A 17,564-nucleotide genomic window follows, 5' to 3' on the forward strand; every position below is an offset into this window, starting at 1 on the left:
TTTTACTCTTGGGAAAATTGGTAGTGGAAAGCTTCAAGAATCTCCAAACTTTCAGAATAGCTCTGAACATAAAATTAGTTATTTTCCTTTCCCCTTTGAAATTCCCCCTTAATCTTTTTTTCTCCCCTCTCCTTCCTCCTTCTCCACCAAAAAAATGACATTCATCTGTCTTTGGAAGCAAAGTAGCACTCGCCTAACTTTATGGCAATACAGGCATGAGGAGACCTGAGAATTATAGCCAAGCTGTTTGGGAAGTAGACCCTACTATTTAATTATGGTTAGAAAGGGCTTCAGATCATTTATTTTAAAAACAAAATAATCATTACTGACACATGTGTTTATAACAGTTTAACTGCAGTAGCTCTCAGATTGAGACCTTATATTTTGTTTTTTAAAAAACATTGCCAGTCATTATTATTCAGTAAGTCAAATTCATGACCCAGTAAGGGGATCTTGACTAGTTATTTAATAGACTATCAATATAGGTTTCCATCTCTGGTTTATAGGTTTAAACTCATTAAAATAATGGAGGTGTCTAAAGCAGAGGAAATCTTTAACATGAAAAACCAACAAACTAAAATAAGTGAAAAATGATTAAGTAGCTAGGAGCAAACAAAATATTTTGCCCAATGTCAAAGAGCTGCTTGAGACAAGTAGAAAAGATAAAGCCAAATTTTCAAATATATGTGTAACAGTTAAAATTTATCCTTGAAAGAGATTTTTAAAGAAGTTGTAAAGGGACTTCCCTGGTGGTCCAGTGGTTAAGACTTTGCCTTCCAATGCAGGGGGTGCAAGTTCAATCCCTGGTTGGAGAGCAAAGATCCCACATGGCTCCTGGCCAAAAAAAAGCAAAATGTAAAACAGAAGCAATATTGTAACAAATTCAATAAAGACTTTAAAAATGGTGCACATCAAAAAAACAAAAGTTGTAAAGAGAAACCTTCACTCTTACTACCTTGCACCCTAACTTTACAGGCTGCTAAGTTGTTAATTAGGTCAGTGTTCAGAAAATTAGCCCTTATCCACACATATGTAGGTAACTAAATTCAAAGGTAATTAAGTTTTTGAGTTTATACTGCTATAAGACTGTATAGTATCCATGTGTAACAAACCATCCCAAACTTAATGATGTGAAACAACAATTTGTTTACGCTTAGGAATTCTGTGGGCCAGGTATTCCAAAAGGTCATATCAGGGATGGCTTGTATCTGCTTCATGATGTCAGGGCCTCAGCTAGGAAGAGTCAAAGGCCGACTAGTGACTCAGTAGCTGGGGGCTGGAATCATTTGAAGGCTCCTTCAGTCACACTGGAGTTGGCATCTGGGTTAGGAGAGCTCAAGATCTAGGACTGCCTACACATGACCTCTCCATGCCTCTTGACTTCCTCACAGCAGGGCAGCCTTAAGCTCATCTGGCATCTGCGTAGTAGCTCAGGGTTCAAGTGTGAATGGTCCACCAAATAGGCAGAAGCTGCATTACCATTTCTGACGTACTCTTGGAAATTTCCAGCATCATTAGTTATAAGCAAGTAACAAGCCTGCCCAGATTCAAGGAAATGTGACATAGACCCCACTTCTCAATGGGAAGAATGTCAAGGTCATGTTGAAAGAACATGTGGAACAGGAGATACTGTTTTTGACCATCTTTGGAAAATACCATGGGCCACAAAATCTTAGGACTCCTAGGTACCATACAGATTCCACACACTGGTTCTATTCGAAGAAGTAGATCATCCTGAGAGCCAGCTAATGCTGAGGAGAGATCTCTTCATAGATTTCAAAAGAACTGTTAGCAGTGCATCATTTGAAAATGAGCCAAAACTACCTTCTAGTAACACTTAGAGACCTTCTTTACTACTTGGGACTTTAGTGTCTTCAGGCTTGTAACTCTCTTCCTTTTCATCCTGTATCCTCAGGGCTAGAGTTTTAGCAATAGCCCTAATAATGACATTAAAACTATTTAACTGCCAATCAGAATACCTGTCTTCTTATATACTTTTTAATAGGTAGCATGAAAAACAACTAGCTCACTGAATACTTAAGGTACGAGTTACAGAGAAAGGTGTAAGAAATATCCAAAATTTACTCCAGAAAAAATTATCTGATCTGTCAAGAAACTATTTCTACCTGACTCATGTAGGTTCTGTACAAAGATGAGTAACCAGGGATCTAAATTGAGCTCACTCACCTTATCCCAATGATGAGTAAAGATCAGTAAAAGCTATAGTCTTATACGTTATGAATGTAAGAGGTGAAAAAACAATGCTTAAAATTTACACATGTAGAAAATTGGTGTGAGAAGCTTAGACTTACATTACACTTTAAGAAGGCAGCTGCCAAACATTTTAGATGGAGTAGAGTCTAATAAGCTAATTTGGGAGGAGGTAGAAGATCGGTGGCAGTAGACTGAATAGAGCCCCCATTGGGTTAGGTTTGAATTAGGTCATTTTATGTCATATGCCAACCTCTCACTTATTCAGCATTCATTCATTGCCTGCTGTCTCTCAGCATTAACTGGGTGTGTAGGACGCAGACATGGATAGAATAAATCTATATCTGGCATTACACATGCCGTTTAAAAGATCTTAATAGCTACCAATGAAATACTGTATTTCCATATCTTCTATTGCAGCCTTTACAGTTTTAATTATCTCTTCCATGGTGATATCTTGTTTATAATTAACATCTAGTTTTTCTCTTTATTAGTCCTGTGACTTTTCATTTATCTCACTTCCACTTATTTTTCTGAAAGTCTTCGATGGACTCCGTCCCCCTTGTTTGATATAGTTTCTTTGTAGGATTATAGTCTACTTGAGCTCTCCTTTGTTCATTGTCATTTATTTTATGATTTATTAGTTTTCCTTAACTTCAAGTTCAGCTGTTTTTCACCTAACACTTTTCAATCTATCAGTTAACTCTAAAAACACATAATTTTTTTCTTGACTAGACATCTTCAGTCCCTTTATTGTTATGTGAACTCCTGGCTGGAACCTGTTTGCCTGGGTTTGAGCCCTGATCCTCCGCCAAGGGTAGGACAGTGGGGATAGGGTTGGAGCCGGAGGTGGACATGTTGTCTGAAACAGGAAGAGAAACACATCAATTTTTCCAATCAGTTACTACTTGGTACTTTTCATTCACATTTTTAAATGGGTATGATTTTCACATCATTGGATGCCTGCTTACTAATGGGCTGAAGTAATTATGTAAAAACCATGGCACAGATCTTGGAAAACATACTTAAGTATTTTTAAAAGCTCATTGTTTCAGGGTATAGCCAAAAAGGAGATATTTAAAATTGTAACTCTCCCCAGGGGAGGGTAACACTTTCCTCCCCCCTCTTAGAGAAAACTGTTCCCCTTGTGTTTGTTTTCTTGGTTCTCCCATCTCCTTCCCACTTCTCCTCTTCCCACATGCTGTCTAGCTCAAGGCCTTTTCTTTTCACTAGAGAAGTCTCTGTCACCCTGCTTTCTCTCTGACAATCTCTGCTTCTTTCATTCTTGCCGCAAGAAGCATGAGCAAAGCAAAAGGCTAGGGCCTAGTCTCATGAGAAATAGCTAGAAATAGCTCAATCTTCTTTTCTTTTAGAGTTTTTCTTCTCCTGAATTTTTTGGGAGTTCTCATGTCTTTGTCGTTCGCTTTAAAGTGCAAATTAAAAGGTGCTGAGATCAAGGGATTTGGGATTGAGGAAGGAGCAGAACCCCCTGCATTATGTCTTTAGCCCAAAGCAAACAAGCAAAAGTTCTGCCTTGGTTTTTGAGATACAGGTTGTTGGTGTATCTGTCAGCTTCAAGGCTTTGTGGGGGAAAAGTGGTGCCTGGACTAAGGCAAAAAGAACAAGGATACTGGGTCTTCTAGCCAAATACCATCGTAATGGCACCAAAACCCCAAATTAGTCCCTAACAGTAGTATACTGTGGTAAGTAATATATAGAGATGCCTACAAGTTGTAGTGACAGCATAGAGTAATACAAAACTGTTGTTGAGTGATATATGACCTAAGTATTGAAAGACAAATTTACTTAGAAAAGGTATATATTACAGGCAGAACACTACAAGTACAAAGTTGGCTTGAAAATTTATGGCATTTTTGGGATTTGAATATTGAACTCCTTGGTTTTTTTTTTCCTGTTGATCAGTTATTTGTTAAAGGGCTTAAAGATATAATCAGTCCTAATTTTGTGCAATTCAAAAATTTCCTTTAAAAAGGTGCTTCCTGGGTGAGTTGGGGTTTGGTCAAAGGTGCTGAGTTTACTGGCAAAGCCATCCAGAAAGGCGCTTCTAAACTCCGAGAACGGATTCAACCAGAAGAAAAACCAGTGGAAGTTAGTCCAACTGTGACCAAGGGACTTTATATAGCAAAACAGGCTACCGGAGGAGCAGCGAAAGTCAGTCAGTTCCTGGGTAAAGTAACTTTAGATTCCTTTACTTTTTTTCAGTTAAATAAAAATAATCTCTTAGTCCAGGTTAATCTAAATCTCATTTAGATGTTTTAAATTTAAGAGTAAAGAATTAGGACAAAGCAGTTTTTCCTTTCTACTCAGGGTAGAATCAGTAATCCAGCAACATCAACCTGAGAGCCTTAGAAATATTTCAGGCACTTGACACACCTACTGATTCAATATCTCCATTTTTATAAGATCTCTAGGTGATTCTTATTTGCATATTAAAGTCTGAGAAACACTGGTTAGGGGTGGTTTTGTTGTGTTGGAGAGGGGAGTGTCTGTGCATTTGAAAAGGAATGTATTTGCTATCCTTGAATATGACACATTCTTTTAAGGACAACTCACTGCATAAGCAGTTGAGAGTCAAGAGTGAGGGATGTATTGTCTTGAATAAAGCTGACTTAGTGATTCTGTGTCAGCCTTCCCTAGTAATATGCCTCTAAACCCCTCTCCTTTGAGGATCACAGCTCTAAAGTTTGGTATTTTAAGATGGTCAGATAGCTCCTTAGAGGATTGTCATAAAATTTAGTAAGATTATCTTTTTGGTATTTGGTATTCTTTGGAGTCAGATTTTTGGTTTGTTTACTTTTACATAGACTTAAATACTTTATTACTATTTCAGTGAGTATTTGCTGATAGGGAGAAAAAGTATGAATACGCTTAGCTGGAAAACATGAAAGTTGGACCTACCAGTCTTGCATTGCAGATAGAAAAGGTGGATGGTTCTCTTCTAAGCAAATTGCCAAAAAGAACATTATATTTAAGAGTCAGTAATCTCTGCAAACACATCCTTAAACTAAGCAATAGCCTTTGTTTAAAAAGTAACCAGCCCTGTTTTCATTCTTTTTTAAATAGGAATGGTAACATTATACAGTAAAACAACTTTAGATGCTCATGGAAGACTTTCGCTAAGTGAGAGTGGTAAAATCAAGGGAAGAATACATTTTTTGCTAAGTTTTTTTGTTTTTGTTTTTTTATGGTTATATTAGTTGACGGAGTTTGTACTGTAGCAAATTGTGTTGGAAAGGAATTAGCTCCACATGTCAAGAAGCATGGAAGCAAACTTGTTCCAGAATCTCTTAAAAAAGACAAAAATGGGAAGTCTCCCCTGGATGGTGCTATGGTTGTAGCAGCAAGCAGTGTTCAAGGTAACATAAAGGTCTAAAACTTTAGGAAGATCTTTTTGCTGAGGGCTGGTTTTACTTACTTTTAAATGTATTTGCAGGATTTTCAACTGTCTGGCAAGGATTGGAATGTGCAGCTAAATGCATTGTTAATAATGTTTCAGTAGAAACTGTACAAACTGTCAGATACAAGTAAGTTGAATTTTATCATTTTAATGATGAAATCTCTTGTAGCATTTGTAAAACTCTAGGACAGTTAAAATGATTGTGTAGTTATTTTTATTAAGTATCTGATAAAACAGTATTTTTCACTTGCTATTTTTAAGTAGGGAGAAAAATAAAGTTTTAGCAAATTAATAGTATTACTGTGACTTTGCCTTTATATTACTGTTATAAATACTTGTTCATCATTAATGGAAAGAATAGGTTTAAGTTTTTTTTTTTAATGCCTGGAATTTCTGTATGCCTTATTAACTGCATGTTCTTGATGGGTGATGTTTGTCTATAGTTTTGACGGGGAAAACTTGAATTATAATTAAACTGTTGTACTTTGTTAATACTAGCCCCTTCTATATACAAAGAATGTTAAATTTTCACACCTTATGAATCTACCACTGTGCATCTGTATTGGAATAGACAGATGGTATGAGAAGACCTACCATTAAGAAATAGACAAACATAGAAATGAATGATTTATTCAAGCTTATCCGATAAGTGGTATTAAAGATAAGACTTAAGAACAGGATTTTCTGATTTTAGCTCTTTATTCTGTCTTTATAAGTACTAGAGGGCTAAACTTAAATTTAGTATGAAGGACCTGAGTTGCTTTCTTAGCTTTGAATTAGTTTAGATCTTAATATTTAATTTTATTTCGAAGAAAAAAAATAATGGTGTTCTCAACTCTTGGTTATTTGTGTTAATTATTTTACTCACTGACAGCATTTGAGTTAATAATTATATATCAGACGTTGTGTTCAGTGCTTTCCATGTGTATTATTTAATCTTTAACACTATTATCTCCATTTTACAGATGAAGAAACCAAATGCTTTTGAGCCTTAAATACTTGTTAAGAATTGTACCCCCCTAGTAAGTGGTAGAGCTGGGATGTAAGCCAGGTCCCCCTGTCATGCAGTATCAGAGAACAGTGCTGGGCCAACACTGCCCTTAATGGGATATCTGTGCAAGTTTAGTATCTAGAGTTATTTTCTAACGCTACCTAGCATGCGTTTAGACTCCCTCCCACCACAATAAATTACCTTTGGTTTAGGAAATACTAACTTAATTTCCAGCCTGAGTTGATTTTATCTGCTCAGTCTGGGGCATGCATACCTTAGAATCAAAGCAACACAGCCATATCATCTTGGAGTGCCGATTTTACCAAAGGATTTGGAAAAGAAAATGCAGAGTAGATCTGAAATTTTGGTGGAGATGTAAAACTCAAGTCTCCCAGCTCACTTCCTGCTACTTGTGGCATTGACCTCTAACACTCTTTTTGTTATGCCTTTCAGGTTACTTTGATGGATGAGTCATAATTAGGAAAATGGTTTCTTCTTTTGTTGCAAGAGTAGGAGAAAGTCAGAGTGTCTTTTAGACCAAAAGTGGGTTATTTTCAGATTATCATATGTTAGCACATATAAATAGGCAGTCATATGATTAAGTAGGAAGTGCTTTATTGGGTTTGCCCATTTTCTACTTTAATGAAAAAAAAATGCTTACCTAAGTACAGTTAAGTGGAGCCCTGTTAAAAGGTTTGAGATTCACATAATGAGGAAGTACAGGTTTTGGTGTAGATTTTGTATTCTTGTCCTTAGTGAGGAGAACTTAATATGATAAATAGGGTATTTTAACTGGTTCTGAGCTAATTTATTTCTGTTATGGTGTACATTGCTAGTTTTATCCTTTCCTCCAAAGATTCATGGAGTGAAAAAAAGCAGGTGAGAATTTAGTTAAGTAGGTTTGTATTTCCAGTTATAAGGGTACTTTAGTCTTAGCAGTAACTTAATTAGAAAACTTGGAAAGATGGGAGGGACAGTGGGGAATAACAGGTTTTGTCCAAGTAATACTGTTTTCTCACTTATGAATAATCTGGCTCAGAAGTAGAAATTGCTTTTTAGGGGAAGAAACTGCAAGTATTAAACCAGTAATAACTCAGTGATATTTATCACTCAAGAATTGGAAAAGCTAGTTGTTCTTTCATTTAATTTAGTTCTCAATAATTTACATAAATTTACATTTATTTACATTTATGAGTTTACGTTTATTTACACTGTGAAAATTATCTGATTGAGTGAGCATTTGTGTTTTTCTGCTCTCATCCAACTGATGGTTGTATAGTAAAGAAAACTTATTATTTTTGGAAAATGTGTATTCTTATTGTCTGTGAGAAATTATTTCCCCAAGTAGTCATGTAACATTTTATGGAAAAACTCAAGCGAACTTTTTGGCCAACCCAGTATTATATAAACTTCTTTATCTGATTTCTGGTAGTATAAGCCAATGCAGAGGATTATTTTTTTAATCTAGGCTATTTAAAGGCAGTTTGTATTAGAGAAGTATATTCTCCATGCCTTTTATGGTTTTGATTATGATTCAGGACTGTGTTCATTGATTATGAATGATTTACCTAGAGATCTATATAATTAATTACTCTCCTAAATTTTTAAGGTAAATGTATAAGAAATATTTATTAAGACTTTATTTTTTTGGTTACATTAATACTTTTGTCCTATTTTAGATTTAGGAACATGAAGACCTACAGGAACAATGAAAAGCAATTAAGTAACTTTAAACCTGCTATATTTAATTGCAGTATAGTATCTATTAAATAATTCATCACTCTTCTACATAGCTTCTAAAGTTCACCTTTAAGCTCCTTTTTTTCCACTTTAAATTGTTTAGAGGAAAATAATATAACTTCAGTAAGTTAGGTGCATTTTTCGTTTCCCCTCAGTAATATTTTATCTTAGAACACATTTGTGAAGAATAAGCTTAGTAAAAATATTTTCCTATAAGAATTTACTCTTATGAGGTATAGTATTTTATTGGTTTATTTAATGAATTTTAATTAAAATTCCCTTTAAATTTGCACTGGGTGAAGGGGCAAATTCAAATCCATTTGAGGGTATCTCCTTTGGCAGATGTCATGTTACCCAAAATGAATTCTATATAACATCTACTCAGGAGTTATATAGGATCAGTCTTCTCTTTTCAATATGGTAACTACACAAATATTTAAACACAATCATTATATCTTATTTTTTCTTTACTAAATACTCCCAGTTTAACAATTCCATATATAGTTTGAATTCCAGATCCTTCCTTCATCACTGTTCTTCTCAAAATATGGAACCCAAAATTGAATCTAATATTCCAAAGGTCTTGTGACCAGATTAAATACAGTAGGGTTGCCTCTCTTGTGTTGGTCATATTTAGCATGTGATAAACGTGGCACAGAAAACAAAGAGTATATCTTTATAGTAGCTGTTACTTTATTGGCCCATATCAAACATGGTTTGTTTTTTCACTTTTATTTATTTTTATACAGCAGGTTCTTATTAGTTATCCATTTTATACATATTAGTGTATACATGTCAATCCCAATCGCCCAATTCATCACACCACCCCCACCACCACTACCCCCCGTGGCTCTCCCCCCTTGGTGTCCATACGTTTGTTCTCTACATCTGTGTCTCAATTTCTGCCCTGCAAACCGGTTCATCTGTACCATTTTTCTAGGTTCCACATATATGCGCTAATATACAATATTTGTTTTTCTCTTTCTGACTTACTTCACTCTGTATGACAGTCTCTAGATCCATCCACGTCTCAAAGAATGACCCAATTTCGTTCCTTTTTATGGCTGAGTAATATTCCATTGTATATATGTACCACATCTTCTTTATCCGTTCATCTGTCTATGGACATTTAGGTTGCTTCCATGACCTGGCTATTGTAAGTAGTGCTGCAGTGAACATTGGAGTGCATGTGTCTTTTTGAATTATGGTTTTCTCTGGGTATATTCCCAGTAGTGGGATTTCTGGGTCATATGGTAATTCTGTTTTTAATTTTTTAAGGAACCTCCATACTGTTCTCCATAGTGGCTGTATCAATTTATATTCCCACCAACAGTGCAAGAGGGTTCCCTTTTCTCCACACCCTCTCCAGCATTTGTTGTTTGTAGATTTTCTGATGATGCTTGTTCTAACTTGTGTGAGGTGATACCTCATTGTAGTTTTGATTTGCATTTCTCTAATAATTAGTGATGTTGAGCAGCTTTTCATGTGCTTCTTGGCCATCTGTATGTCCTCTTTGCAGAAATGTCTATTTAGGTCTTCTGCCCATTTTTGGATTGGGTTGTTTGTTTTTTGGATATTGAGCTGCATGAGCTGTTTATATATTTTGGAGATTAATCCTTTGTCCGTTGACTCATTTGCAAATATTTTCTCCCATTCTGAGGGTTGTCTTTTCGTGTTGTTTATGGTTTCCTTTGCCGTGAAAAGGCTTTGAAGTTTCTTTAGGTCCCGTTTGTTTATTTTTGTTTTTATTCCATTACTCTAGGAGGTGAATCAAAAAAGATCTTGCTGTGATTTATGTCAAAGAGTGTTCTTCCTATGTTTTCCTCTAAGAGTTTTATAGTGTCTGGTGTTTATTAGGTCTTTAATCCATTTTGAGTTTATTTTTGTGTATGGTGTTAGGAAGTGTTCTAATTTCATTCTTTTACATGTAGCTATCCAGTTTTCCCAGCACCACTTATTGAAGAGACTGTCTTTTCTCCATTGTATATCCTTGCCTCCTTTGTCATAGGTTAGTTGACCATAGGTGCATGAGTTTATCTCTGGGCTTTCTATCCTGTTCCATTGATCTGTATTTCTGTTTTTGTGCCATACCATATTGTCTTGATTACTGTAGGTTTGTAGTATAGTCTGAAGTCAGGGAGTCTGATTTCTCCAGCTCCGTTTTTTTCCCTCAAGACTGCTTTGTCTATTCGGGGCCTTTTGTGTCTCCATACAAATTTTAAGATTTTTTGTTCTAGTTTTGTGAAAAATGCCAGTGATAGTTTGATAGGGATTTCATGGAATCTGTAGATTGCTTTGGGTAGTACAGTCATTTTCACAATATTGATTCTTCCAATCCAAGAACATGGTATATCTCTCCCTCTGCTTTTATCATCTTTAATTTCTTTTATCAGTGTCTTACAGTTTTCTGCATACAGGTCTTTTGTCTCCTTAGGTAGGTTTATTCCTAGGTATTTTATTCTTTTTGTTGCAGTGGTAAATGGGAGTGTTTCCTTAATTTCTCTTTCAGATTTTTCATCATTAGTGTATAGGAATGCAAGAGATTTCTGTGCATTAATTTTGTATCCTGCAACTTTACCAGATTCATTGATTAGCTCTAGTAGTTTTCTCGTGGCATCTTTAGGATTCTCTATGTATAATATCATGTCATCTGCAAACAGTGACAGTTTTACTTCTTCTTTTCCAATTTGGATTCCTTTTATTTCCTTTTCTTCTCTGATTGGTGTGGCTAAAACTTCCAAAACTATGTTGAATAAGAGTGGTGAGAGTGGGCATCCTTGTCTTGTTCCTGATCTTAGAAGAAATGCTTTCAGTTTTTTACCATTGAGAATGATGTTTGCTGTGGGTTTGTCGTATATGGCCTTTATTATGGTGAGGTAGGTTCCCTCTATGTCCACTTTCTGGAGAGTTTTTATCATAAATGGGTGTTGAATTTTGTCAGAAGTTTTTTCTGCATCTGTTGAGGTGATCATATGGTTTTTATTCTTCAGTTTGTTGATATGGTTTATCACATTGATTGATTTGCATATATTGAAGAATCCTTGCATCCCTGGGATAAATCCCGCTTGATCATGGTGTATGATCCTTTTAATACGTTGTTGGATTCTGTTTGCTAGTATTTTGTTGAGGATTTTTGCATCTATATTCATCAGTGATATTGGTCTGTAATTTTCTTTTTTTGTAGTACCTTTGTCTGGTTTTGGTATCAGGGTGATGGTGGCCTCATAGAATGAGTTAGGGAGTGTTCCTTCCTCTGCAATTTTTTGGAAGAGTTTGAGAACGATGGGTGTTAGCTCTTCTCTGAATGTTTGATAGAACCTGTGAAGCCATCTGGTCCTGGACTTTTGTTTGTTGGAAGATTTTTAATCACAGTTTCTATTTCATTACTTGTGATTGGTCTGTTCATATTTTCTGTTTCTTCCTGGTTCAGTCTTGGAAGGTTATACCTTTCTAAGAATTTGTCCATTTCTTCCAGGTTGTCCATTTTATTGGCATAGAGTTCCTTGTAGTAGTCTCTTAGGATGCTTTGTATTTCTGCGGTGTCTGTTGTGTCTTCCCCTTTTTCATTTCTAATTTTATTGATTTGAGTCCTCTCCCTCTTTTTCTTGATGAGTCTGGCTAATGGTTTGTCAATTTTGTTTATCTTCTCAAAGAACCAGCTTTTAGTGTTACTGATCTTTGCTATTGTTTTCTTTGTTTCTATTTCATTTATTTCTGCTCTGATCTTTATGATTTCTTTCCTTCTTCTATCTTTGGGTTTTGTTTGTTCTTCTTCCTCTAGTTCCTTTAGGTGGTTTATTTGAGATTTTTCTTGTTTCTTGAGGTAGGCTTGTATAGCTATAAACTTCTCTCTTAGAACTGCTTTTGCTGCATCCTGCAGGTTTTGGATCATCATGTTTTCATTGTCATTTGTCTCTAGGTATTTTTTGATTTCCTCTTTGATTTCTTCTATGATCTCTTGGTTATTTAGCAATGTATTGTTTAGCCTTCATGTGTTTGTGTTTTTTATGTTTTTTTTCCCTGTAATTCATTTCTAATCTCATAGCGTTGTGGTCAGAAAAGATGCTTGATATAATTTCAGTTTTCTTAAATTTACTGAGGCTTGATTTGTGACCCAAGGTGTGATCTATCCTGGAGAATATTCACCGTGCGCCCTTGAGAAGAAAGTGTAATCTGCTGTTTTGGGATGGAATGTCCTATAAATACTAATTAAGTCTATCTGGTCTGTTGTGTCATTTAAAGCTTCTGTTTCCTTATTTATTTTCATTTTGGATTATCTATCCATTGGTGTAACTGAGGTGTTAAAGTCCCCCACTATTATTGTGTCACTGTCGATTGCCTCTTTTATAGCTGTTAGCAGTTGCCTTATGTATTGAGGTGCTCCTATGTTGGGTGCATATCTATTTATAATTGTTATATCTTCTTCTTGGATTGATCCCTTGATCATTATGTAGTGTCTCTCCTTGTCTCTTGTAACATTCTTTATTTTAAAGTCTATTTCATCTGATATGAGTATTGCTACTCCAGCTTTCTTTTGATTTCCATTTGCATGGAATATCTTTTTCCATCCCCTCACTTTCAGTCTGTATGTGTCCCTAGGTCTGAAGTGGGTCTCTTGTAAACAGCATGTATATGGGTCTTCGTTTTTTGGGGGGGTTTTTTTTGTTTTTTTTGCGGTACGTGGGCCTCTCACTGTTGTGGCCTCTCCCGTTGCGGAGCACAGGCTCCGGACGCACAGGCTCAGCGGCCGTGGCTCATGGGCCTAGCCACTCCGTGGCATGTGGGATCTTCCTGGACCGGGGCACAAACCCGTGTCCCCTGCATCGGCAGGCGGACTCTCAACCACTGCTCCACCAGGGAAGCTTCCCCTGGGTCTTGTTTTTGTATCCATTAAGCAAGCCTATGTCTTTTGGTTGGAGCATTTAATCCATTCATGTTTAGGTAATATCGATATGTATGTTCCTATGATCATTTTCTTAATTGTTCTGGGTTTGTTTTTGTAGGTCCTTTTCTTCTCTTGTGTTTCCCACTTAGAGAAGTTCCTTTAGCATTTGTTGTAGAGCTGGTTTGGTGGTGCTGAATTCTCTTAGCTTTTCTTTTCTGTAAAGCTTTTGATTTCTCCATCAAATCTGAATGAGATCCTTGCTGGGTAGAGTAATCTTGGTTGTAGGTTGTTCCCTTTCATCAGTTTAAGTATATCATGCCACTCCCTTCTGGCTTGTAGAGTTTCTGCTGAGAAATCATCTGTTAACCTTATGGGAGTTCCCTTGTATATTATTTGTCATTTTTCCCTTGCTGCTTTCAATAATTTTTCTTTGTCTTTAATTTTTGCCAATTTGATTGCTATGTGTCTCGGCGTGTTTCTCCTTGGGTTTATCCTGTATGGGACTCTGTGTTTCCTGGAATTGGGTGGCTATTTCCTTTCCCATGTTAGGGAAGTTTTCGACTATAATCTCTTCACATATTTTCTCAGGTCCTTTCTCTCTTCTCCTTCTGAGACCCCTGTAACGCTAATGTTGTTGTGTTTAATGTTGTCCCAGAGGTCTCTTAGGCTGTCTTCATTTCTTTTCATTCTTTTTTCTTCATTCTGTTTCGCAGCAGTGAATTCCACCATTCTGGCTTCCAGGTCACTTATCCGTTCTTCTGCCTCAGTTATTCTGCTATTGATTCCTTCTAGTCTAGTTTTCGTTTCAGTTATTGTATTGTTCATCTCTGTTTGTTTGTTCTTTAATTCTTCTAGGTCTTTGTTAAACATTTCTTACATCTTCTCAATCTTTGCCTCCATTCTTTTTCCAAGGTCCTGAATCATCTTCACTATCAATGTTCTGAATTCTTTTTTTGGAAGGTTGCCTATCTCCACTTCATTTAGTTGTTTTTCTGGGGTTTTATCTCGTTCCTTCATCTGGTACATAGCCCTCTGCCTTTTCATCTTGTCTATCTTTCTGTGAATGTGGTTTTTGTTCCACAGGCTGCAGGATTGTAGTTCTTCTGGTTTCTCCTGTCTGCCCTCTGGTGGATGAGGCTATCTAAGGGGCTTGTGCAAGTTTCCTGATGGGAGGGACTGGTGGTGGGTAGAGCTGACTGTTTCTCTGGTGGGTAGAGCTCAGTAAAACTTTAATCCACTTGACTGCTGATGTGTGGGGCTGGGTTCCCTCCCTGTTGGTTGTTTGGCCTGAGGCAACCCAGCACTGGAACATACCTGGGCTCTTTGGTGAGGCTAATGGCATACTCAGGGAGGGCTCACGCCAAGCAGTACTTCCCAGAACTTCTGCTGCCAGTGTCCTTGTCCCCACAGTGAAACAGAGCCAGCCCCCACCTCTGCAGGAGACCCTCCAACACTAGCAGGTAGGTCTGGTTCAGTCTCCCCTGAGGTCACTGCTCCTTCCCCTGTGTCCCGATACACACACTACTTTGTGTGTGCCCTCTAAGAGTGGAGTCTCTGTTTCCCCCAGTCCGGTCAAAGTCCTGCAATCAAATCCCACTAGCCTTCGAAGTCTGATTCTCTAGAAGTTTCTCCTCCCGTTGCTGGACCTCCAGGTTGGGAAGCCTGACGTGGGGCTCAGAACCTTCACTCCAGTGGGTGGACTTCTGTGGTATAATTGTTCTCCAGTCTGTGAGTCACCACCTGGCAGTTATGGGATTTGATTTTACTGTGATTGCGCCCCCCCTACCATCTCATTGTGGCTTCTCCTTTGTCTTTGGATGTGGGGTATCTTTTCTGATGAGTTCCAGTGTCTTCCTGTTGATGATTGTCCAGCAGCTAGTTGTAATTCTGGTGTTCTCACAAGAGGGAGTGAGAGCATGTCCTTCTACTCCGCCATATTGGTTCAGGACCTCTGTCCAAACTTGGGTTTTTTAAAAATGAACCTTTTATTTAAAATCTGGACCTTTGTCTTATTTTTGGACAATTGATATTTGTACCTAAATAAAAAGTTTACATTTATTCTTGCTTAATTGCACTTTGTTGATTTTGACCCATCATTAAATCTATAATTTTCACTTCAGATTTTGATGTGTGTCATATTAGCTTTCCATTTTGTGTTACCTGTAGATTTGAAAGACATGTCTTCTTTACATCTTAGATATTTTCCACAATTTTTTGTGGATAAAATCTATTCACATGCTTACTATAGCCTTTCCTCCTGACTGATCTTTCTCCAAGATCTAATGCTTAGTGAGATTGGTGGGTCAGCTGTCTACAAATCTCCTAACAGTATTGTCATTTCTCATCTTTCAGTTTTGTCTTATTAGATACTTCTTAGCGTGGTTGTCTTCCACACCCATTCATTAAATATTGGTTCTGTCTAAGGATTTACTCTATACTCCCTTTTCTGCTGTTTGTGGATATCATCTATATCTGTGGCTACAATTACCACCTGTATTTCAGCAACTCTCAAATCTATGTTTCCTCTTAACTTTTAATCTTCAGGCTCATACATCCCAACTACATACCACTACAGCCATTCAGTCCCTGAGTCTTGTTGTTTTATATATTCATCCCTTTTGCTTCAGCCTCATTAGCACTACCTTAGAGAATAGATTTTCTTCGTTTTTCATCCAGCTCACAACTTGTTTCCTAACTTGTTCCTCAGTCTTAAACCCTTACAGTTCACAGTGCAACCTGTATTAGATCTTTCTAAAGCATAAATTTGGTCATGCCATTCCCATTGATTTCAAGATAAAGTTTAAACTCCTTAGCTTCACCTACAAGGTCCTTCATAACCCATCTGCCTTTGATGGATAGACTAATAAGAAGCTATGTCTATTTTAAATATTTAAGGTTAATATTTCTAAGAATAGTTTTGAAGGTTGCATGTAAATTGAATTTTAGGCATATTTATTAGAAAGTTGTGACTGAAATTTTGCTATAATTAGTGAAATCTGGAATCACTGCCAGTATGCTGTTTTGCTATACATTACTGAATGCACTGGAGAAATTTCAGAAAAGTCTTATTCAAATTGAATCCCATTGACTTATTTAGAGCATTCTTTATATTCATTTTTATTCTTAAATTGGTAGTGTTACTCAGTATATAAAATCTAATTTAATAAGCTCTAATTATAGTTAACTTTTTAAAAAGTAAGAATAAAAATTAAGCTTTATTTTTTTAAATGTTTGCTAGAGATAGGCTTTCTAGGAGTCTTTAACTGTGTAGTTTGAATCTGAATAAAGAAAAGAACTGAACAGTTATTTATCAAGCAAGAGAAGAGAGTAGGTGCCTGCCAGGAATCCTGGTTTTAGGGCATATTGGGAAGCAGAGGTAATAAGTGAGGATATACTTAAAAAATAAACACAACTGCTGAAAAACTATTGTATAGGGTCTTTGGAGATAACTGTATGATTAGTACTACGGAATTTTCAAAGTGCTTTAACATATACATCTCATTTTATAAGATAAAGGAGAGGAAATTGATGAGATGCAAAAAGGCTGATACTTCACCAGGGTCACGCAGCTGGTTGTTGGCATGGTCGGTATTAGAATCTAGTTTTCTGGCTCCCAGTTTGGTACTTCTCTCCAGATTAACAGGAGTTGCTGCTAAAGTGGAGACAGCATGGAAGAACAAGAAAAATCATCAGGGGACCAACACAGACTTCTTTTTCAGTATATTATTTTTTTTTAAATGTAGTCTTTAGAATTGTATTGCATATAGAAATATCATAAGTGCAATTTGAGGTATCAAACTGCATCAGTAGAATAGGGAACATGCGAAATACTCAGAAGTGGAAGTTTATGAGTCTGGAGGATTTCCTGTGCTCGAAAACACTAATACGGCCACCTTCTTAAGTTATCATTGTCGCTTCATTGTAGCTAACACAGGCCTGGAGAGAGAAGCCCTGAGAGAAACCTGCTCAACCAGGAGTTACGGGCACACTTCCATTGCTGAAACTGCTGCCGCCCCTTTCTCCTCCTTGAGCCTGAGCATTCCACCTGACAGTAGCTTTTGTGACTGGGGCTTGATTGACTTGGTTGACTGAGAAGGCCCAGTGTCTTCTGCAACATCAGCAATCCTATGGAGTGCTGAGGGGTTGCAAAGCAACCAGGACAGGCAGAAAGCAGTCAGAAGCTTTTCTGTTGGGTAACCGTTGAAATAGCCCCAATCAAGAGTGGTATAGACATAAGGTTTGACAGATTGTAGGCTCTGCTGTGCCCTGGCTCTGATTAACATTAGGCAAAGGACAGAATGAGATATCATTCAGAAGCA

The 17,564-nt window shown here is 36.9% G+C and overlaps 1 protein-coding gene across 4 annotated transcripts in view; it reads left to right on the plus strand.

Annotated features, from left to right (window-relative positions):
* SPART (spartin) overlaps positions 1 to 17,564 on the plus strand; it is a 40,801-nt gene that overhangs the window by 20,119 nt on the left and 3,118 nt on the right. For 2 of the 4 annotated variants that reach the window (XM_022574669.3, XM_030762480.2), the window contains exons 6-8: positions 4,205 to 4,399; positions 5,430 to 5,588; positions 5,666 to 5,756. In XM_022574669.3, the coding sequence (XP_022430377.1) occupies positions 4,205 to 4,399; positions 5,430 to 5,588; positions 5,666 to 5,756 (445 nt within the window). The remainder of the gene's footprint in view (positions 1 to 4,204; positions 4,400 to 5,429; positions 5,589 to 5,665; positions 5,757 to 17,564) is intronic. The other 2 variants (XM_089899670.1, XM_089899671.1) reach the window with 2 other exon arrangements.

The sequence above is a fragment of the Delphinapterus leucas genome, chromosome 18 (assembly GCF_059928025.1).
Source record: "Delphinapterus leucas isolate spDelLeu-1000000601 "Yukka" chromosome 18, BTC_Dleu_Yukka2, whole genome shotgun sequence".
Lineage (NCBI taxonomy): Eukaryota > Metazoa > Chordata > Mammalia > Artiodactyla > Monodontidae > Delphinapterus > Delphinapterus leucas.